This window comes from Zootoca vivipara, chromosome 2 (assembly GCF_965207765.1).
Source record: "Zootoca vivipara chromosome 2, rZooViv2.hap1.1, whole genome shotgun sequence".
Classification (NCBI taxonomy): Eukaryota; Metazoa; Chordata; class Lepidosauria; order Squamata; family Lacertidae; genus Zootoca; species Zootoca vivipara.
The window spans coordinates 80,083,539-80,101,658 of record NC_142584.1 but is presented as its reverse complement, the minus strand read 5'-3'; the positions used below and the strand labels follow the sequence as shown (position 1 = coordinate 80,101,658).

Genomic DNA, 18,120 nt, shown 5'->3' with positions numbered 1-18,120 from the left:
CAACATAGCATATTCATTGCTAGTGGTTGCTATAGTATATCAGATGCAAGACTGTCACAGGCCTCTGTTAGGATACACTTAGGACATGGATTATTTATATGAGAAAAGGTCTTGTGAATTTTTCTCATAGCGCTCTTATTTCAATGTGGGTTTTTTTTGGGGGGGGGGTTATGTGCCCTTACAATATTAAAAGAAGAAAAGGAAGAAATAATCTGCTAATTTATTATATATGATCATGATCAAGATGGTGCTCAGATGGGCAGTAGTCTGGCACCATGTTGGGCACTGCTATCAACATCTGCCCAAAGTGTTTGCAGTAAGAAACTATTAAAATCCGTAGAAGAACCAAATGGTGGAGTACAGTATTGGCCTTTTGAATACAATATTATCATGTTTCTCAATGTATTCACCTTATTCTTAACATCACATTCATGCTGAAGTGAGGGGGGTTCATCTGGAGAAATGCCTTTCTTCTGAGTGAGATTTCCAGGACTATTTCTTTCAACCAACTGAAGCAGTTCCATTTGTCGTCTAGCTTTCTTTTCTTCCCTTTGCCTTTGCATACATCTTGGATATTTTTCTGATGCTGGGATATACCTTTTGCAAGGTTTGTTTATGTTCCAGTCTGGTTTTTTCCAATTCCTTTCAATTGCCTTGCCTTGCTTCTGTTTTTGTGCACATTGTTCATATAGATTGCTGTAGCTGACAATATTTTCTTTTTCTGAAATCTTCTTTTTATCTAGATACTGTGTCTCTTTCTTGCACTTTTTGCTTCTGAAGTCTGCTTTATATTCTGCAGCAATACCTGGAGATTCACAGTCTGCTCTTCCTTTCCCAGTTTGCTTAGTGCAAATCTCAGAATTAGGGTGCACGTCAATGTTAAAAATATCTAAAAAATAATGATAGATATTTGCATTTCAAGTATTCATTTCACTGTATCCCTATTAAGTTTATTTAAACATCACTGAAATGGGGAGTATCCCCTTTTCTTTGCATAGCCAAGCAACATAACAAGGAAAATACATTCAGCATTAGTAGGTATACATTTAAAACTGAATAGGTAATTCATTGCAAAATGTAAAATATACAAACAATTCTGTTGATTGTCTGATGTGATAAGGAATATAAAATAAATTTACATATATACATATATGTGTGTGTGTATATGTAATTATTGGAATCAACTAACGGAGCATTTTAATGAACTATTTATATAAATTAATATCTAGTATTAATGAGAAAAACACAAGTGTATATGTATAATATCTGTACTTATATTTCCTTTTCAATACAAAAATGAGGGGGAGGAAATGAAACACTAAAGGTGCAAACCTAAACAAACTTAAATCCCATTGAACTCAGATGTACTTCCAAGTAGATATCCATAGGAAGTCCAGTGTTGGTGATTATAAATTGTGTTGCTGTCCTAGCTTCCCAATGCTGTGCGCTGCTGCCAGTTATTGAGAGGGGAGAGGCATGTTGTGGGTGTAGAGCAATAAGCTTCCCCAACAACTGGTATTCAGAGGCATGCTCTATAATCAGGGCTATATTAAACTCTGTTATTAAACTCTATTATCAATATTCTTTCCTTACATGCTGTAGTCCTACTCCCAAAAGCTACTTATAACTCCTTTGTAATCTTGCTCCATACATCCCCAAGATGTACTAATTTCAAGAATGGGTGATAACTATGAATGCCCTAATTTCTTAAATACTGTATGTAAATCTTCCAATAAATATCATCAACAGTATCAAAGTGAACTTGGCTCGTCCTCAGTTGTTATTCTTAAACTGGCAGAGAAAAAATTATTAGCATCTGATTTTCTCTTACACTTAACAGCACACTATAGATTTAATGCTAATCTCATTTCATCAAGAATGTCTGAAGTAGTCCCTCATTAATGAGCAAGAATATGGGATTCCCCCCCCATCTAAACTTACTGTTTTACTAGTATAAATGGTAAGATCGGCAATAGATAAATTAATGGAAGATGTAATTAACTTGTGTACCTGTCTGAACAGCAGTGTCTTTCCGAGGAGAGAGAATAGTTTTGACATCCTGATTCATTAGATTGCTGTTCTCTCCAGAACAGTGATCATTATTATCACGAGTATCAAAAAAGCCATTCAGGTCAGTACAGTAACTTTCACATGGTACATCACCTAAAGGGAAAGAAAAATATATGTATTCAAATACTGCTAACCACTCAAAAGTTAATGTTTCAAATAAACAGATCAGTTCATAATTCACAAGGTCTGAATGTGTACATTACTAACAGGGACTGCTAAATACAGGGGTTGGGAATTATAATCAAAATAGTTAATAAGGAACTATAGATTAGTCAGGATGGGCAGAGATCCTATATAGAGTCAGTCTGAAATTTCATCATGAAAGTTCGGGAGATAAAAAAGGCCACCAAGAGATGCAAATTCCCCCCATCCAAAAATTAACCTTCGACAAACTTTTCCTGTGTTTTTTTTCATGGCTTTTTGGAGCAGTATGTTTCCCTTTTCTATGGTTCTTTCAATGCTTTTGCAAAACGAACAAAACTCAGGACTTCTGGGTCTTTACAGTGAGAGTCTAACCAGCCAGATAGCGACATAATGGCACCATATAGCCAAAATTGAGGAGAAACAGAGGGCTCTAATCGCTCTCACTGTGACAGGGTGGAGATGGGAGGAAAGTGAATGTACCCTCATGGGCAGAAGAATTGGGCCAAAAGTTCCCAACATCTTTCCTGTCCTCTTCACGTCCCTCCTGAGAAAACTGCTAAAGAGTGGAGGCAGACATTTCAGGAGGTGTGAAAGTGTTTGTGAAATTCGCCCTTCTGTTTTGGCTCACACTGAACCAGTCTGAGGATACGTTAAATATCTCTCTGTCAGGTTATATATATATATATATCCCAAGATAATTTGAAAGGGAAACGTGTACTTCAGAATTTCTAAGTGCCTGAATTTTTTTTCCAATTTCATTCAATAAACTCTATAACCACACTTCAAGAATGAAATAACCACCATCAATGTGCATGGCATTTTACAGGCTGAAAAAAGTTCTCCACTGCATGGAAACTAGGGGGGTTGTGCCAAAAGCTTTATAGAAAGATGGGCCTTTGAAAATCTTCTATCATCTAGCATCATGAAAGGAACAATTCTGATTTGGGAGGCATTCTCAAGGAGCAACAAATCAACTCTGTAAAACCTGCACCATTTAAACCCGATACTTACCACCACCAATATTCTTCTGCAGTTTGGAAATATCATGCCCCTTCTGAGCCAAATCTTTCATGCGCTGTTCCTGTTTTAACCTCTGCGCCAGCTCTTGAGCTCTTTGCATTGTCTGGTATAGCTCATTTGTTTTAACGGTCATTATCTCCTAAATGATAAAGGAAATAGACATATAAGAACATTTAGGAAGGAACCAAGATAGAATCTTGAACTACACACCTCTATGACTTGCATATTATGTGAGCTCTTTAAAAATAGGAATGTGAACTATATACTGAGAAATGGGGGAAGTAGATTTTACTTGTAACCATACCTAGCAACAACTAAGGTGGCTTGGTTTCTCAGCATGTGAGGGCTGAGCTGTGGGCAGCAGTCTGAGGTGAGGTGACCCAGAATCCACAGGACAAGCCTGTAGTTGGGAATGAAGATCAAGTCAGCACCAAAGGAAAAGCCAAGAGGCTGGATTACGGAGCAAGCCAGAAGTTAAGACTGATTAAAGGTTATAGGAACAAACCAGAGCTTGGGAGGACCTTGTTGCTCAAGCAAGGTGCAATGGGAACAGAAAGCCCTTATTCTCCTTCCTGTCCAGGAGAATTCAATAGCCAGCCTGGATGAACAGGGTCTGCCAAGGACCTGAAGATATTAAACCTACCTCTTTTTGCTTTTGTTTGAACAGATCATCTTCAAACTGCTTCTTCATTAGTTCCTGCTCTTTTGCAAGTCGGCGCTCTTCTTCTTGTTCTTCTTGTTTTCTTTGTTCCTCTTCAAGTTGTTTTTTCTTCCGCTTTTCCTCCACTTGAGCCATTATGGCTTTCTAGCAAAATCAAATTGTTGATAAAACACTCTTAGGAGTTAGGGATCAAATGTCATTTAGGGGGGAAAAACCCTGTAAATGTTATACTTTTTTGGAATTATTTCCTAATATATATATTTCTATCTGTTTTCTTATTGTATCATTACCATAAGGTTTTTTTTAAAAAAAATTCCTACATCTGGATTATGACTTAAAAGTACTATGTTTATCTAGGACTAGGGGCTTTTAAAATATAACATAGCAAGATATCACAATTTTTCAGCTCCAAAAGTCAAGAGAAACATTTTCAAACCTATATTGTAGTGTTTTGACATGTGGCTAAATAGAAGGTTTAAGGGTAACACAGGAAAAAGATATCCTTGTCTTATTTTCAGATATGAGAGGCATTTTGAAATGGATGAATTTTCAAACTTAGCAAGCTATATATTTCAATATTATTGTGTATTTTACACTATGTTGTAACTTGTTCTGCACCTTGGAATGAATGGTAGGATAGAAATGCTATAAAGAAATAAATAAAACAATGTTTCAAATATTGAAAGTGATTTCTTCTAAGAAAAATGAAAATTCCATTCAACTAGTTTAATTCCCTTTGCTGTTCTTTTCTTTAATATGGCAAGTGTTTTTAATTATTTTTAATGTTTTGCTGGTTGATTGTTTAAGAAGTTTTTTTTAATGATAGCCGCCTCAAGCTTTTGTTTCTAAAAATTAACTTAACGGCAATAATACTGAACTCACCACCAGAGTTGTTTAATCAGATTTGTTTAAGAGAAAAGAAGCTGTCTGTCATGGTCCTGACTACAATCTAAGCCCAACTACATCATTACACTTCCTCTCATTGCTTGTTCAGTTTATGTTTTTGCTCAAGTTTTAATGTTTTCTTCCACTTAGAAAAAACAGGAAATTAAACACACACAAAACCCTACATTAGAAGTTAGTGATCTACCTGATGTTCTAATTCTTTTTGCCGCCTCCTTCCTCTCTCCTCAATTTGAGCAGGGTCCAGGAGGGCAGTCATTGAGCGAAGGAAACTGTCAACAGAGAAGCATTTAGAGACACAAAGATTGTAATTGAAGTAAATACATTGCTACACAACCCCATAGTCTCCACAGCAGTGGGTTGATTCCAGGGGTCCAGCCTCTTATTCAGAGTCTGTGCTTCCTTCTGGACAATGAGGCACAGTGGAGACTGTGGTGTCTTTATGATATCTGTTTTAATTACACATATGTAGAATGTGAGCCCAGGTGAAGAGAGTGCAGAGCATTCACAGCCCAAGAGGGCACTGTTCCTTCTATTGCTGTAGCCTGATTGCAAGAGACCATGCACATTGTGTCTGCTCCCTCTGCAGCATAAAACAGATAGCTCACCTCATGCTATGTGCTCCCCCTTCAGCTCCCAAACTAACCCTTTCCCCCTCTTTGCTTACCTCATTTCCCACTGCAATTCTGCCCCTCTCTCCTGAAACACTGGTCTTTTGTCTCTGCTAACTATATTTCACCTCAAGGAGGGCTTTCCCCATTTTCTGTCCTGCCCAGAGAGTTAATGAGCTAATGACTGGCCATCATTGGTCCATGTGCCTCCAATGACCCACACTCAGCTAGCTCTGCCAAGAAGGCCTGGATCATTAGCATAAGCTGAATCTAGAGGTTTCCGTGTCTGGCATAGTTTAGTCAAACCTAGAATTAATTCTAATTTATACTAAATCCATAGGTAACTTGCACTCACAAACTCTGGCACCTAGAACCTATAACAGCATCAACACATTGTACAGTGTAAAAACCCACCCAGAACATTTCTGCACATCTGTTATTACAGTGACACTATTGAATGTAATTTTTTATTTATTGACTTAATGAAATAAAACTCCCCTGAAGAAAATTATTCTAGAGTTTAGCATGTATATAGAGAATGCTAACTAAAACCAAAACAAATGTACTGATAATTTCCAAAGAGCAAACAGCATTATAATTTATTATACTAATGAAATGTTGGCAGCAATTTGGAAAACTCAAGGGGGAATTCACCTGGCTTTCTGATTTGGCTCTGAAATGTTTCCAATTGCCTTTCCTGAAATCTCCACTTCTGAAGGCATGAGATGACATGCAGATGTAGGTGTAAAAGCAGTCTGGTGCTGGGGTTCAGGTGAAAGTTGAAAAATTTCAGGCTGCTTTTTGTATGTTGTATTTAAAGGGTATTGTGAAAATGAATTAGCGTGATTCCTGAAAGAATCAAAATGCATTGTCCACTTGTCATGCTCTTCACCCTAAATAAATTTGAAGGAAAAATATATATCATTTTAATGCACATCTCAACTTTTCTGCTACAAGGCTCTCAAAGCAAAAAACAGTATGAATTACATACCGTAAAAGTATGCGTGTAGAATTATTGTTACTATTTTAAAGGGACTATCTAAAATATGGGAAACCAGCTTAAGTTAAGACAGTGTGCAGTACTCCCATCTGAGCTGACCACATCTGAGGGAAAACGAACCTTTGACTTACATCACCCTTTTTGACAGTATACGTTCTTCCATGTTGCCAGGTCACCTGACCGAGCTGGTGTTCAGCTCCAGTGTGAGTCCCCCTTTCTGCTCCTCCCCCAGAATGCCCATTTTCCAGGTCTTACACCATCTTAAATTCCACCAGACTCAGATTAGCTGGCTGGGTCCCATCTGAGCCAGGACAGGGAACTTGCAGTGGCATAGCTCAGGTGAGCAGGAGCCAGTTGGCTAAGCCACTAATCTGCCATATCCTAACTCACTCCTCCCAGCAGAGCTAGGATAAGGTTTATGCCCTAAACAGTAAGATATTGAATGCTTAGAAGCAAATCCCACAGAGATTAATAGGGTTATGAATAGGGTTATGAATACTCAACACTATTTAGCATTGCCCTTGTGCTCTCCCAGTGTAATTTCTAAAAACTTGCTGAGCATTGGGCTGCAAGTTACTTGGCACTAGGTCCTTTCTGTTCAGTAGGACTTTAAAATGTGCATAGTTTTGCACTCACAGCATACACCAGGCACAGGCAAACTCCGGCCCTCCAGATGTTTGGGACTACAATTCCCATCATCCCTACCTAATAATCCCTACCTAACAGGACCAGTGGTCAGGAATGATGGGAATTGTAGTCCCAAACATCTGGAGGGCCGGAGTTTGCCTGTGCCTGGCATACAAAATCATTTCTCCAGCTCTTTGCAGAGACATAAACCATTTCTCACTTCAAATTATTACCCTTCACAGACCACAGCTACCTTGGATAAATTACACTTTTCTTCAAGTTTTCGTAGTCTGTCAGCTTCTTTTTGTTTATCAAGTTCTTCAAGCCACTTCTTCTGCTGCTCACGTTTTATAGCACTAAAAGGATGCTCTACTGGTGTCGCTTCCTAAAAGAAAAAGCCAACATCTTTTACTTCCATTTACTCTCAGATTAATCCATTTGATTAATATTTAGGCTTTACACTATAAAAGTGGGACACTCTGTACAGGTATGTACATGCATGTGTTTGAATAATCAGAGCAACTATTTTAAAACTGGATCTTGATCACATCATTACCACACAATTGTTAACAGCTGTATTAGTTCTGCTATTGGCACTATTTATAGTGCATATGGGGGCCCCAACACTAGAGGGAGACCAGATTTCTATGGGCTGTAGTTACTGGATGCACATCACATGTGATTCTGTCCTTAAGAAACAGCTAAAATCCATGAGCAATTTCCTGGTTCACAACAAATTTCAAAAGTAGCATTTGGTTAGTGTGTTATCTTCTTTTCTGGAAATGCAGGCAAAGTAAAGGGAACACAGTTGTCCCATGACAATTTCCTTATAAAAGGCACGCTTGTTTTATAAAATGGATCCCAGCATAACATTTCATGTCTAGAATAAATGACATCTTTCTTAAATATACTTTTGAGTAAAATAATACTAGTGCTGTCTTGATAGTTATTAAAATGAAGTCAACTTCAACCTCCACACATCTAACATTCTACCACACTGGAGAGATAACATTTCCCAATTTAGAATAGCCTATGTCATGACAAAAGGATGGCAGGCAACTCCTCAAGAGTCTGATCTGACATGTTGGATTCTACTTCCAATCCTAAGAAGGTTAAATAATTCTACCAGTGTCCTAATGCTACTTAAGACACCTCTGAATGACGCCTACTCAACCTACTCAATCTAGCTCATGCCTACTCAACCAAGCTCATGAAAGCCACATTCCAAAAGCAGAGAAATGCACTGTCCATAGTTTAAGGTTTAAAAATGTGAAACACTGCATGCAAATAAATTCTTACCCCTAACACAAATGCTGTTCGAATAGCAGCTGGTAAATCAGGAGAACTGAAACTAGAAAACTGTCCAGTTTGGCCACTTGAAACACTGGGTGAAGTTTCACTAGCCTCAGTGGTCAAAGTTCTACAAATGTGGGTATCTTCCGTTGCAGCACTGAAGTCATCTGAAAATGCCATCTACAAACAAAGTATCTTGGTGACTTCAAATGAACTGCTTTTTTCCGTTGGTGTTAAAATGCAAACATGTTTCATGCAATTATATATTATGCAATTTCGTCCAGTTAAAAAATACACACACCCCCATCACCACCACCACTGTGCATTAGGCATTTAGAAACAATTAATTCTAAATGCCTTTGTGAGAAAACTTCATAAAGGGAGAGAAATTTCTTTAAGATGGGCCTGCAAATATATTTGCAATAGGACATGGAACCTCCAAATTATTTGCCTATTCTCTAAAGATGTATCAGTGTGTACAACTAAACACAAAAAGGCAGGCATATATTTTAGATATAAGCAACATTTATTGCATTGAACAAAATGGTTTGTTTATTTCTACCTGAGTCATTTGCCCCTTGTCAAAGCTACAGCTTACTGTATCCATTTTCTGCCTCAGGTGATATTTGGACTCTGTTTCCAAAGTTTCTTTCAGTTTCTTCTTGAAAGCTATCTGTTCATCTTTAAATGAGAGAAATAATCATTGTAATGCCTCATTGGCTCATTCTGGATGTCACAATATCCACTGTGACAGTGGATCTGGCAGTAATAAGCCTGGGCCAGGATCAGTCCTCTCTCTCTGTCATGGCGGCAGAGAGATTGAAAGCTTTTGTTTCTGTTTTTTAGTTTGTTTTGTTTTTTACTAATTGCAATGTAGCTTTATGTGCTGGTTCTAAACAAACCAGTTAAGATTAACCAGTTTGTTAGGTTTGGATGACATGACAAGCTACAATTAATCAAAAGCAGAAGGAAAAGTTTCCAAGCTCCTTGCAGGTGCACCAGGGGAGGGGAGGGGAGGGGCAGTGCATAAATGCATGCCTCACCTAGGCTCATTCCTGTCATGCTAAATCATGGTTTATCACAATGTGCAAACACAGCCACTAAATACAAATAACCACATTGCCAAAAGCAGAAATACGAAGCTTTAAAAAAATACAGAGTGGTAACCAAATGTGACCATCTAAAAACGGGGGGGGGGGGGGGGAATGCATCAGCAGAACAGAGAGGGATGAAATTTTCAATTATCTCCTCTTCCTTCCTGGAGTATCTTATCCCCCTCCCCTCAAAAAATAATCCGTTCTGTGGGTCCCAACCCTCTAGAGGAGATTTAAAGGGGGGCACAGGTTGCTGGGGGAACCCATATCTTAGAAGCAATCAATAAGAATGACTGCCTGGAAAATACACCAATATGTATTTCATCCCTCCCCCCCCCCCCGTTAATACTTAGAACCACTCTGCAGAGGTCAATATATTTATCTCCATCTTACATATGGAGAACAATGAAGAGTCTACCCATAACCAGAGAAGAAACCAAAAAACACCACTACCCTATAAAGCTTGGCTTGCAAATTGATCATATTCCACCCCCTTGTATAGAGTTAACTACAGCAATAATATCTATTTGTAAAATGAGGTGGCTGTTTAACCATTAATTGTACACTATAGAAATGCAGTTAATTACACTGTACCTAGTTCCTTCTTCCACTGAGACTTCTTCGCATCTAATAAGGTTTTGTCCCTTTCTCTTTCTCCCAAAGCACTAAATATATCAGCTGGTTTCCACGAATTCCTGCTGAAGAAAATCAAAAGAGGTTTTAAAGCTCAGTTATTAAAGTAACTGCTAATCATATTGGGTTGACTCTAGATTTTGTTCTCCAGCTGGAAGTGGGGATGAGGCTACTTTTACGGATTCTCCCCACCAGCCCCAGCCTAGCAGTACGTAGCACCACCTCCCACCCTGTTCCAGGATGTTGAGAAGAGAGGAAATGGTTAAAGTTAGTTCCCCCATAGAATCTCTCCACTGCATGAAAAGCCCTCCTGGAAGGTGAAGTCTGAATCCAACCCTTTGAGAATGATAGAATCAGAGCTGGGAGACTCCAGACAGGTTCACGTTGATACTTCCAACTTGGTACAGGGTATATCAAATATTGCCCAACCTTCCTCAGTAGATTTGGGGAGGAGATGGGAGAAATTCCCATTGCACTAGTGGGCATCCTTGCACTGGCTTCTGTTAGCACGAGTTAGATGACAAAGCCCCGTACGTTTTCATGCAAGTATTCCTATATCATTCCATAGGGCTGGGTGCTATATACCGTATTGGCCCGAATATAAACTGCACCTTTAAAATTGGAGGGGGGGGAAATGAAAAAAGAAAAAATACCTGAATATAAGCCGCTCCATTTTTCACTGCTCCTGGCTGCATAGAGGGTAGCAGCGCTGCGTTGCCGGCGGCCTTTCCCCTTCCTCACTCTCTCCCTTCCCGGCCTTGGGGGAGAGAACAGGGGAGTATGCGTGGGCCGGGCGCCACTTCACTGTGCTGTTGGCCTCACACTCCTGGCTGCATACCATAAAGTTGTGAATATAAGCTGCACGTAAACTTTTCACGGTCAGAATTTGGGGGGAAAGTGGGGCTTATATTCAGGCCAATACGGTATTATGCTGTGTCAAAGGGTTTATTATCCACTGTACATCATGAAGCATTCTTTTTCAAAGCATTCATATTATTAATTTTTAAAAAATAATCTGAATGTGAGTTTAAAAGACCTACATACGTGATAGCTTTCTGTTCAGCCTGCTTGGATATTCCTTGGTTTTTGTTTGAAATGAAACTATGTTCACTTGGAACAGATGGAACTTCACCAGCCTTTTGGAGTAATCCCATTATGTTTTCTTCTGTGGTCTGATCAGCAGGAATGTTGCTATCTGCACTGCTTGTTACTGGAAAAGAAAAAGTACCATTGAAAATTAATGCTGCAGTAGATTTTGTCCTTATTTCCTTTCCTATGTACAACCCTTTCAGAAACCATTAAAAGTCAGCTAAATTACATTTAGGGTTACATCCAATGTTGCTGTTTTTACTTAAGGGATATATCCCTAAATCCCTTTTCTGATGAAACTGTGATGCCAGGACTTCTAACCATATTTACTTGTAAATGAAACGCTTGTGCATTAATGTGTTTTTGGAATATTCAGCATACTTATGCCTGTGAACCAACTCACAGTTACTTTTTAAACTCTAAATTTAAATGGAAAAATTCAAGTACATTTCATTGCCATCTATTGTGAATGGCACATAAAAACAGAAGCAGGGAGCTGATCCTTCCCATTTAATGATGATGTAGATTATTGCAGGAAAGCCTGTAAAATATGGACCAGCTCTGAAGTTGAAAGCAGGCACAAATATAAACTAGATACTATTTTCATCACAAGTGTAAAGTACCATTAAGTCCTATGAGTGGCTAGTTGCAAACCTAGAGCCACTTACTTGGGAATAAGTCCCACTTAACACATGGGACATACAGCTGATTAGACAGTAATTTGACTGTATTGTAAGAATGCATTTTCAGACCTTTCTCCAACCTAGCAAAGTTTTGTGTCAGTCAGAATCTGGTAAGGTAGGAAGCACAAGGTATATTAGTTGGTACTGAGAACTTTCATGATTTAACTTGGTTGGGAAAGACCTATTTTATAGCAATTAGAGATTCACAGAAATAAGAGCAATATTTTTAAATGTTTACACCAAAATGAATTCAGATAAATGCAAGTAACTTCTGAAAACCAGTCTCTACTATATTGTGAATAAACACAGTACAAATTAGATAATACAGTATTCCATATCAGACCTTTAGGAGGACATCACAACAAGAATCAAACTGCATTAAGATCTAAATTTAAATGAAACACGACTTCTTTCCTAAGCCCAAACAATGGACCATATATTTCTCTAAGTAAATAATATGGCCATGAGAACCAATGAAAAGCCATTCAACAATAAAATAATTTTCCAGTTTTTAATCCAACAGTTTATTTGATCATTTTATTTTGATGTAAGCATCTCATTACTTTCCAAGCATCAGGCTTATTTTAAAGTAATCAGAAAATAATTTGGTTCTGTATAGAAAATAAATATCTTACTTCTTTTTTCCTTCTTTTCATCCTGAAGCTGAGAGGTTCCTGCAGTTGCTTCTTTTACAGCCATCAAAATCTGTTCAAGCTGCTGTTGTGTTAAACATACCAAATTGTCCCGTAGCTCCTCGATGGAAACAGGATGTTTTTTGAGCTTCTTGTTTGATTCCGGAGGTTTCTTAATTGAAATTCTGGTGTTACCTGGCTTTGCAGTTGTGTTGTCTTTTTGAATGATAAAGGTGTTGTCTTTATTGCAAGGTTCTTTGGATGAATCCTTAGTAGATATCAAAGTTTCACTATTTTTCCCATCTTTTGTCAGGGACAGTCTTGATCCCACTTTCTGTTTCGTAAAACATTCACTCTTTTCACAGGAAGTGTGCAATGATTTCAGAATATGCCCATTCTGTTTTGTTCTCAATGTATGTTTAAATGTTTTGTTTTTATTACACATCTGCTAAGACAACAATAATGAGCTTATTAGAATACCCTCCAAAAACTGAAACTGCTTTCCTAAGCCATGCTGATGAAATGGTTTTTAGTTGTTCCAGCCAAGGAAGTGGGTCTGCTCTTGAAAAATTAATTTTACAATTACAGCCTATTTCAAAGGAGGATGCACTGGAGAAACACAAGAGGTTCAAGCAGAAATTTCTTTAATCTGTTTTTTCTCATCTCAATACTTAAACAAATGCTAGCATGTGAACTAATTTAAAGGCCATTTGACCAGAGTCCAATGAAACTTACAAGTAATTCTGCATGCCCAAGAGGGCTTTAAATTGGGGTTTTTCAAAAAGCCATCCAATTCACGCAACTGGAGAGGCTGTCAAAAGCAGCTTGTGATATGACATTGGAAACTGACTTTACATAGGGAATGCAGAATCAGCTTACACAAAAGAAAAAGTACACTTTTAAGAAAACTTACCTTTACACTTGGTTTGGATTTACTCACTGTGAAAGAAAAATACATAAGAATGAGAACAAGGTCTAGGGCAATATCAGCTTATAACAGGGGAAATGATATCAGCTGGAAAAAATATCAGTGGCAGTGTGGCTAAACCCCTTATGTACAAAGAGAACAAGCACTAGATGAAGTGCTCCTCCATTACTCATTTGACCCCTCTTCCTCTTCCTTTTGTGCTCTAACTTAAGCATTAAATTACATTAAACCAGAGTCCCAGTCATATCCGAGCCAGAGAAATCTAGCTTAATGCCAGCTAACAAACCAAGAAAATAAGCCAGAATTGGTTAACTCAGGAGTTTATTCTCAAGTAACTATGAAGGACTGTAGTCTTAACACTTTTGTAAAATCCCTGTACACCCAAATTAATTATTACTTTACTATATTTGTCTCTCATTTTTTTAAAAAAATCACAAAGCGACCTACATTTTTTTTTAAAAAAAAACACCAAATACTGGTGAATATTGCCACAGCAGGCACTGCAAGCTTGCAATGGTTTTACTTCACCCCCCCCCCCAAGGCGCACTCCTCCATTGTCTCCTGAGACAAACGGATGCCAACAATACTAGGTGTTGCTGTTAGTCCGCTTAGGCCAGAGTTGTCTACTCTTCACAGGCACTGCTCTACAATTCTTTTAACTGGAAATGCTAGGGATTTTACCTGGGAGCTTCTGCACACAAAGCACATACTCTACCATTGAACTATACACACTTCCTGAGAACTGCACCTGTTGTGTTCTGTGAATTATGGCCAGTGTCTTCACAATGCCTATGTGCTTGTGTAATCAAACCATAGTAGTTTGTGGTTCGAATAGAACATATCTCACACATGTATTTAAAAGTCTGTTAGGAAACTCATTTTGTCTATACAAAGACTGTAATAAAGCTTAATATTGACCATTATACATAGAAGTAATCATACCACAAGGCGCCACTATCAGTCTAGGTTTTCCATCCAGTATTTCAGTTTCAAGCTTTAAACCATCCCTGTAATATAAAAGAAAGTAAAACATGTCTATAATTGCAATTTTGATGGGGAAAGACAGAGAATAATTTTTAAACAGTAATCATGAACCAATGACACCCATTTCCAATTTAAATATTGTCACAACAGTAAAGATCTAAACTAAACTAAACATTGCCACCAAACGAAACACTGCCATTAAAGAGGAGAACAGGACACACACCCCTCCAACACAGCACCACCTTCTGAGACTACTGCAGCCACTGTAATGTCATGCATTCTAGGCCCAGCCAAGTCAACTGGGTCAGAGTGTGAGAACAAGAAATTGGGCTATATTACAGAGGGGGCTCTGTAATATTCCCTTCCTGGCACAAGTTTTTGAGACAGCTTATCTGTTTTCCTTCACTTTTAATTGAAAAGTTTTGTTCCAAAGTCTGTTTCCAGAGGATTTAATGGGCATTTACTGAATTGTATACAGTAATCCACAACTTACACACATTTAAGTTGTGCACATTCAGCTTTATGCATGCAGTGAAAATAAATAAGGAGCAGAAAGGAGGTGGGTGTCAGGGGGAAAAACTTTGCGAATCCCAACTGCCACTGAACCCAATGTGTATTGACTATACATTTTTTTGGCTTTAGGCACAATCCATGGAACATAATCTCACTTAAGTTGCAGGCTTACTGTATTTAAATTCTGCAACATGTTTTTTATGTTTTAAATTTTATTAGAAAAAGTATAAGTTATATGTAAGCCACCTTGGTTGGGCTATAGTCTTGAAAGGCTGCTTAGAAATACTGGAAATAAAGGGCATCATGTTCAGTGGTAAAGAAACCCACTGAAAGTCCTGAAGAACCAATAAGGTGGTAGCTCCAATCCATTTCCCAGCATAACTCATCCACCAGGGTGGACCATCCCTAAACCAGGCATGAAACCAGATTAGAATAGAAAAGAGGGGCTGCAACCTGAACTCCCCACTCCCACCTCATGGATCATTTTGACAGATGGGCAGAGCTACCAACTGGTAAATCACCCAACATCACCATGAAGTCAGATGACGTAAAGTCAAAGGAAATAATGGGAGTGTGCTCTCTATTCTTTTATTTCTTCCTTGGATTCAAACTGTGCTGGCAAAGGAAGATCCAAACACCACTTGCAGCAGCAATGACCTCCACTTGGTAACACTGGTCAGCTGCAGGCTTGTAGTCAGCATTGAATATGCAACTGGTATTTGCTCCACTTTGGAACCTGCATCAGTTGGGAGCTCCAAGTGGAGCTGATTATTCAATGGTCTGCATTTGGTGCTGTCACAGGCTGGTTGTGGTGACTACTCTAGAGTAACGACTCTCCACATTCTTGCATTTTAAGGTTTTATTATGTGCAGTCTATTTACAGTGATCCAGCTATACAAGATACACCCTTCTAGCCCGAACCAGAACCCGAGAATGGCACGCTCCGCGTTCTCTTCCAGCATAAGAGTCTGGGCACGCCAAATCATCTTCCCCGCCTTCTCCTGCGTAATTCCGGAACCGGAGGGAAAAAGGGTCTCCTTTCCCTGTTTTCCTTCTCCCCCTTTCCCTGTTTTCCTTCTCCCCCTTTCCCCCCCCCTCTCTTCCTCCCCTCTGTGTAGCAGGGGATCTCCTATGTTGACAGAGCCCTGCCTCCTCCTTTCTCTTTCCTCACTCGACTCCTCCCCCTCCCCGCTGGCATCGCTGCTGGTGGAGGAGCTGCATCTCAGGATGGGAGGGGGCTGTCTGTACTCCCTGCCCCTTACAGGTGCCATATTTAAAAGGAGGAACAATTTTGAGCACACTCTAATGCTCCTGGTTGTTCCCTGCTGCTGATGTTAGGTGTGATGTCAGGTGTGCAATGCTTGGGCCATCAATGACTGAAGGTTTTCCTCCATTAACTGCTGCTCACCAGTTCCCAAGCTGGCAACCTTACACATAACAGCCTAAATCTAGCACAGGTATGAGGCATATCTAAATAGATTTATTTTAATGGCCTCTGGGATATCTAGCTGCGTTAGATTGGGGGTAGTGTAAACATAAAAAAGCCTGCTGGATCAGGTCAAAGTCCCCATGTAGTCCACCATGGCCAAACATGGAAAGTTTGCAAGCAGAGCCTGAGCACATTATTATTATTATTATTAGTAGTAGTAGTAGTAGTAGCAGCAGCAGCAGCAGCAGTATACCGCCATTCATCTGAAGAGCTCAGGGTAGTTCACATTATAAAAATACAAGAACAAAAATTAAACAATATAAACATAAAAATAAACAAACCAAACCAATAACCACCCTCCCCCACAAAAACATTTAGAAGGATATAGGATGTATCCCCACTTGCAATTCACAAAAACTGGAATTCAGAGGCAAGTTGCCTCCTACAGTGGAGGTAAAATACCGCCATCCATTGGCAGCTTTATCCTCCGTTAATTTGTCTAATCCCCTTTTAAAAAGCCATCCGACCTGGTGGCCATCACTACATCTTGTGGGAGTGCACATATGTGCAGAAACCTCCTAGCTGGTTTTTTACAGCAAATGAGTAGTAAACCATGTCACCAAAATTTATCGGAAGGTCTTTAGAGGGGAGCGCTTTCTACGACGCGCGCCCGTGTGTGTGTGTGTGTGTGTGTGTGTAAGGTGTGTAAGAGAGAAAGAGAATCGCGTGTGCAGGGGGAGTTGGAAGGCAACCCGGACACGAAGCAGGAGATCTTGAAGCTCCTCCAGCACCCATCCTTTGTCCAGGTGTGCACAGATTGTGACACGCAGTAACTGGCGGCGGAATAACCTCGTCGGTTATTTCGTGGGTGGGAGGGTTCAGGTTCTGAGGTCCGGGGATTGTGCCTCGTGGCCCCCTCGAGAGGTCCAAAAGGAAGCCCCTCTCCGTGGTGACCACAATGAGGGAGCCACGTACATAACACACGCGACTGCCACCCACCCACCCACCGATCCAGCGCAGGGAGAAGAGGACTCTTCTTACCCGAGATTCATGGCTCCTTCCTCCACTCTGTACTGCAGGCACAGAAACCCAGGAGCGACTCAGCAGCAGGGCGGCAGGAGGAGGAGGAGGAAGCACACAGAGCAGCCCCTCGGGGATGCTGAGCCTGGGCTGATCCCTGCTTAATGTGTGTACGTCGGTTGCTGCTACCGCACAATGAGAGGGGAGCTGATAGGGCCAGGGCCGCTGCGGACTTCTCGCCAATGAGCTGTGCTCACACTCAGCGGGTCGAGCTGCCTGGCTGCGAGGCATTGTGGGAGTTGGAGTCCGGCCGAATCTTGAGGGCTTCCCCTCCCCTCCTCCCCCTCCTTCCAGTCCGCTTTCCCTCCCGCTCTCGAGTGGCGCGCGCGACGCTGTTGGCGCGTCGAAGGGGAGGCGGAGAGCAAGAAGCCGTTAGGAGGCGCGCGTCCCCCCCCCACCTCGTTGGCGGGGCCGAACGTTCCTCCCAAAGGTGACCTGGCACCATTTCGCCCCTCTTGGCGAGTCATGCTCCTGAGGGTTGCTTGCGACCAGTCTCTACTTCAGATGCATATCAATAAATCACGACAGATCACGTCTCTTCTGGTTCTAGGCAACCTCTTGAAAATGTTTAGTTGCCAGTGGTGCCGAGGACTGAAATAATAGAATCAGGAACGAAGCCTAACTTGACACAAAAAATTACTACAGTACTACCGTACTATCAAGACTGTCATGGCTGTATTGGGCACTTGTGTGCATGTTAAACCGCACAGCTTGTCTGATAAAATA

At 40.2% G+C, this 18,120-nt stretch overlaps 1 protein-coding gene across 8 annotated transcripts in view; it reads right to left on the bottom strand.

The window, feature by feature from the left end:
- Positions 1–17,521, bottom strand: part of CCDC66 (coiled-coil domain containing 66) — a 41,218-nt gene extending 23,697 nt beyond the window's left edge. For 4 of the 8 annotated variants that reach the window (XM_035106356.3, XM_060271429.2, XM_088662259.1 and 1 more), the window contains exons 1-15: positions 17,356–17,521; positions 14,331–14,395; positions 13,374–13,399; positions 12,464–12,908; positions 11,101–11,266; positions 10,018–10,121; positions 8,892–9,010; positions 8,336–8,509; positions 7,290–7,421; positions 6,064–6,302; positions 4,986–5,070; positions 3,878–4,039; positions 3,226–3,373; positions 2,011–2,163; positions 411–889 (exon numbers count right to left, since the gene is read on the bottom strand). In XM_035106356.3, the coding sequence (XP_034962247.2) occupies positions 411–889; positions 2,011–2,163; positions 3,226–3,373; positions 3,878–4,039; positions 4,986–5,070; positions 6,064–6,302; positions 7,290–7,421; positions 8,336–8,509; positions 8,892–9,010; positions 10,018–10,121; positions 11,101–11,266; positions 12,464–12,908; positions 13,374–13,399; positions 14,331–14,395; positions 17,356–17,366 (2,508 nt within the window). In that variant the 5' untranslated portion in view covers positions 17,367–17,521. The remainder of the gene's footprint in view (positions 1–410; positions 890–2,010; positions 2,164–3,225; positions 3,374–3,877; positions 4,040–4,985; positions 5,071–6,063; positions 6,303–7,289; positions 7,422–8,335; positions 8,510–8,891; positions 9,011–10,017; positions 10,122–11,100; positions 11,267–12,463; positions 12,909–13,373; positions 13,400–14,330; positions 14,396–17,355) is intronic. The other 4 variants (XM_035106358.3, XM_088662260.1, XM_035106357.3 and 1 more) reach the window with 3 other exon arrangements.
- Between the last annotated feature and the right edge of the window lie 599 nt (positions 17,522–18,120).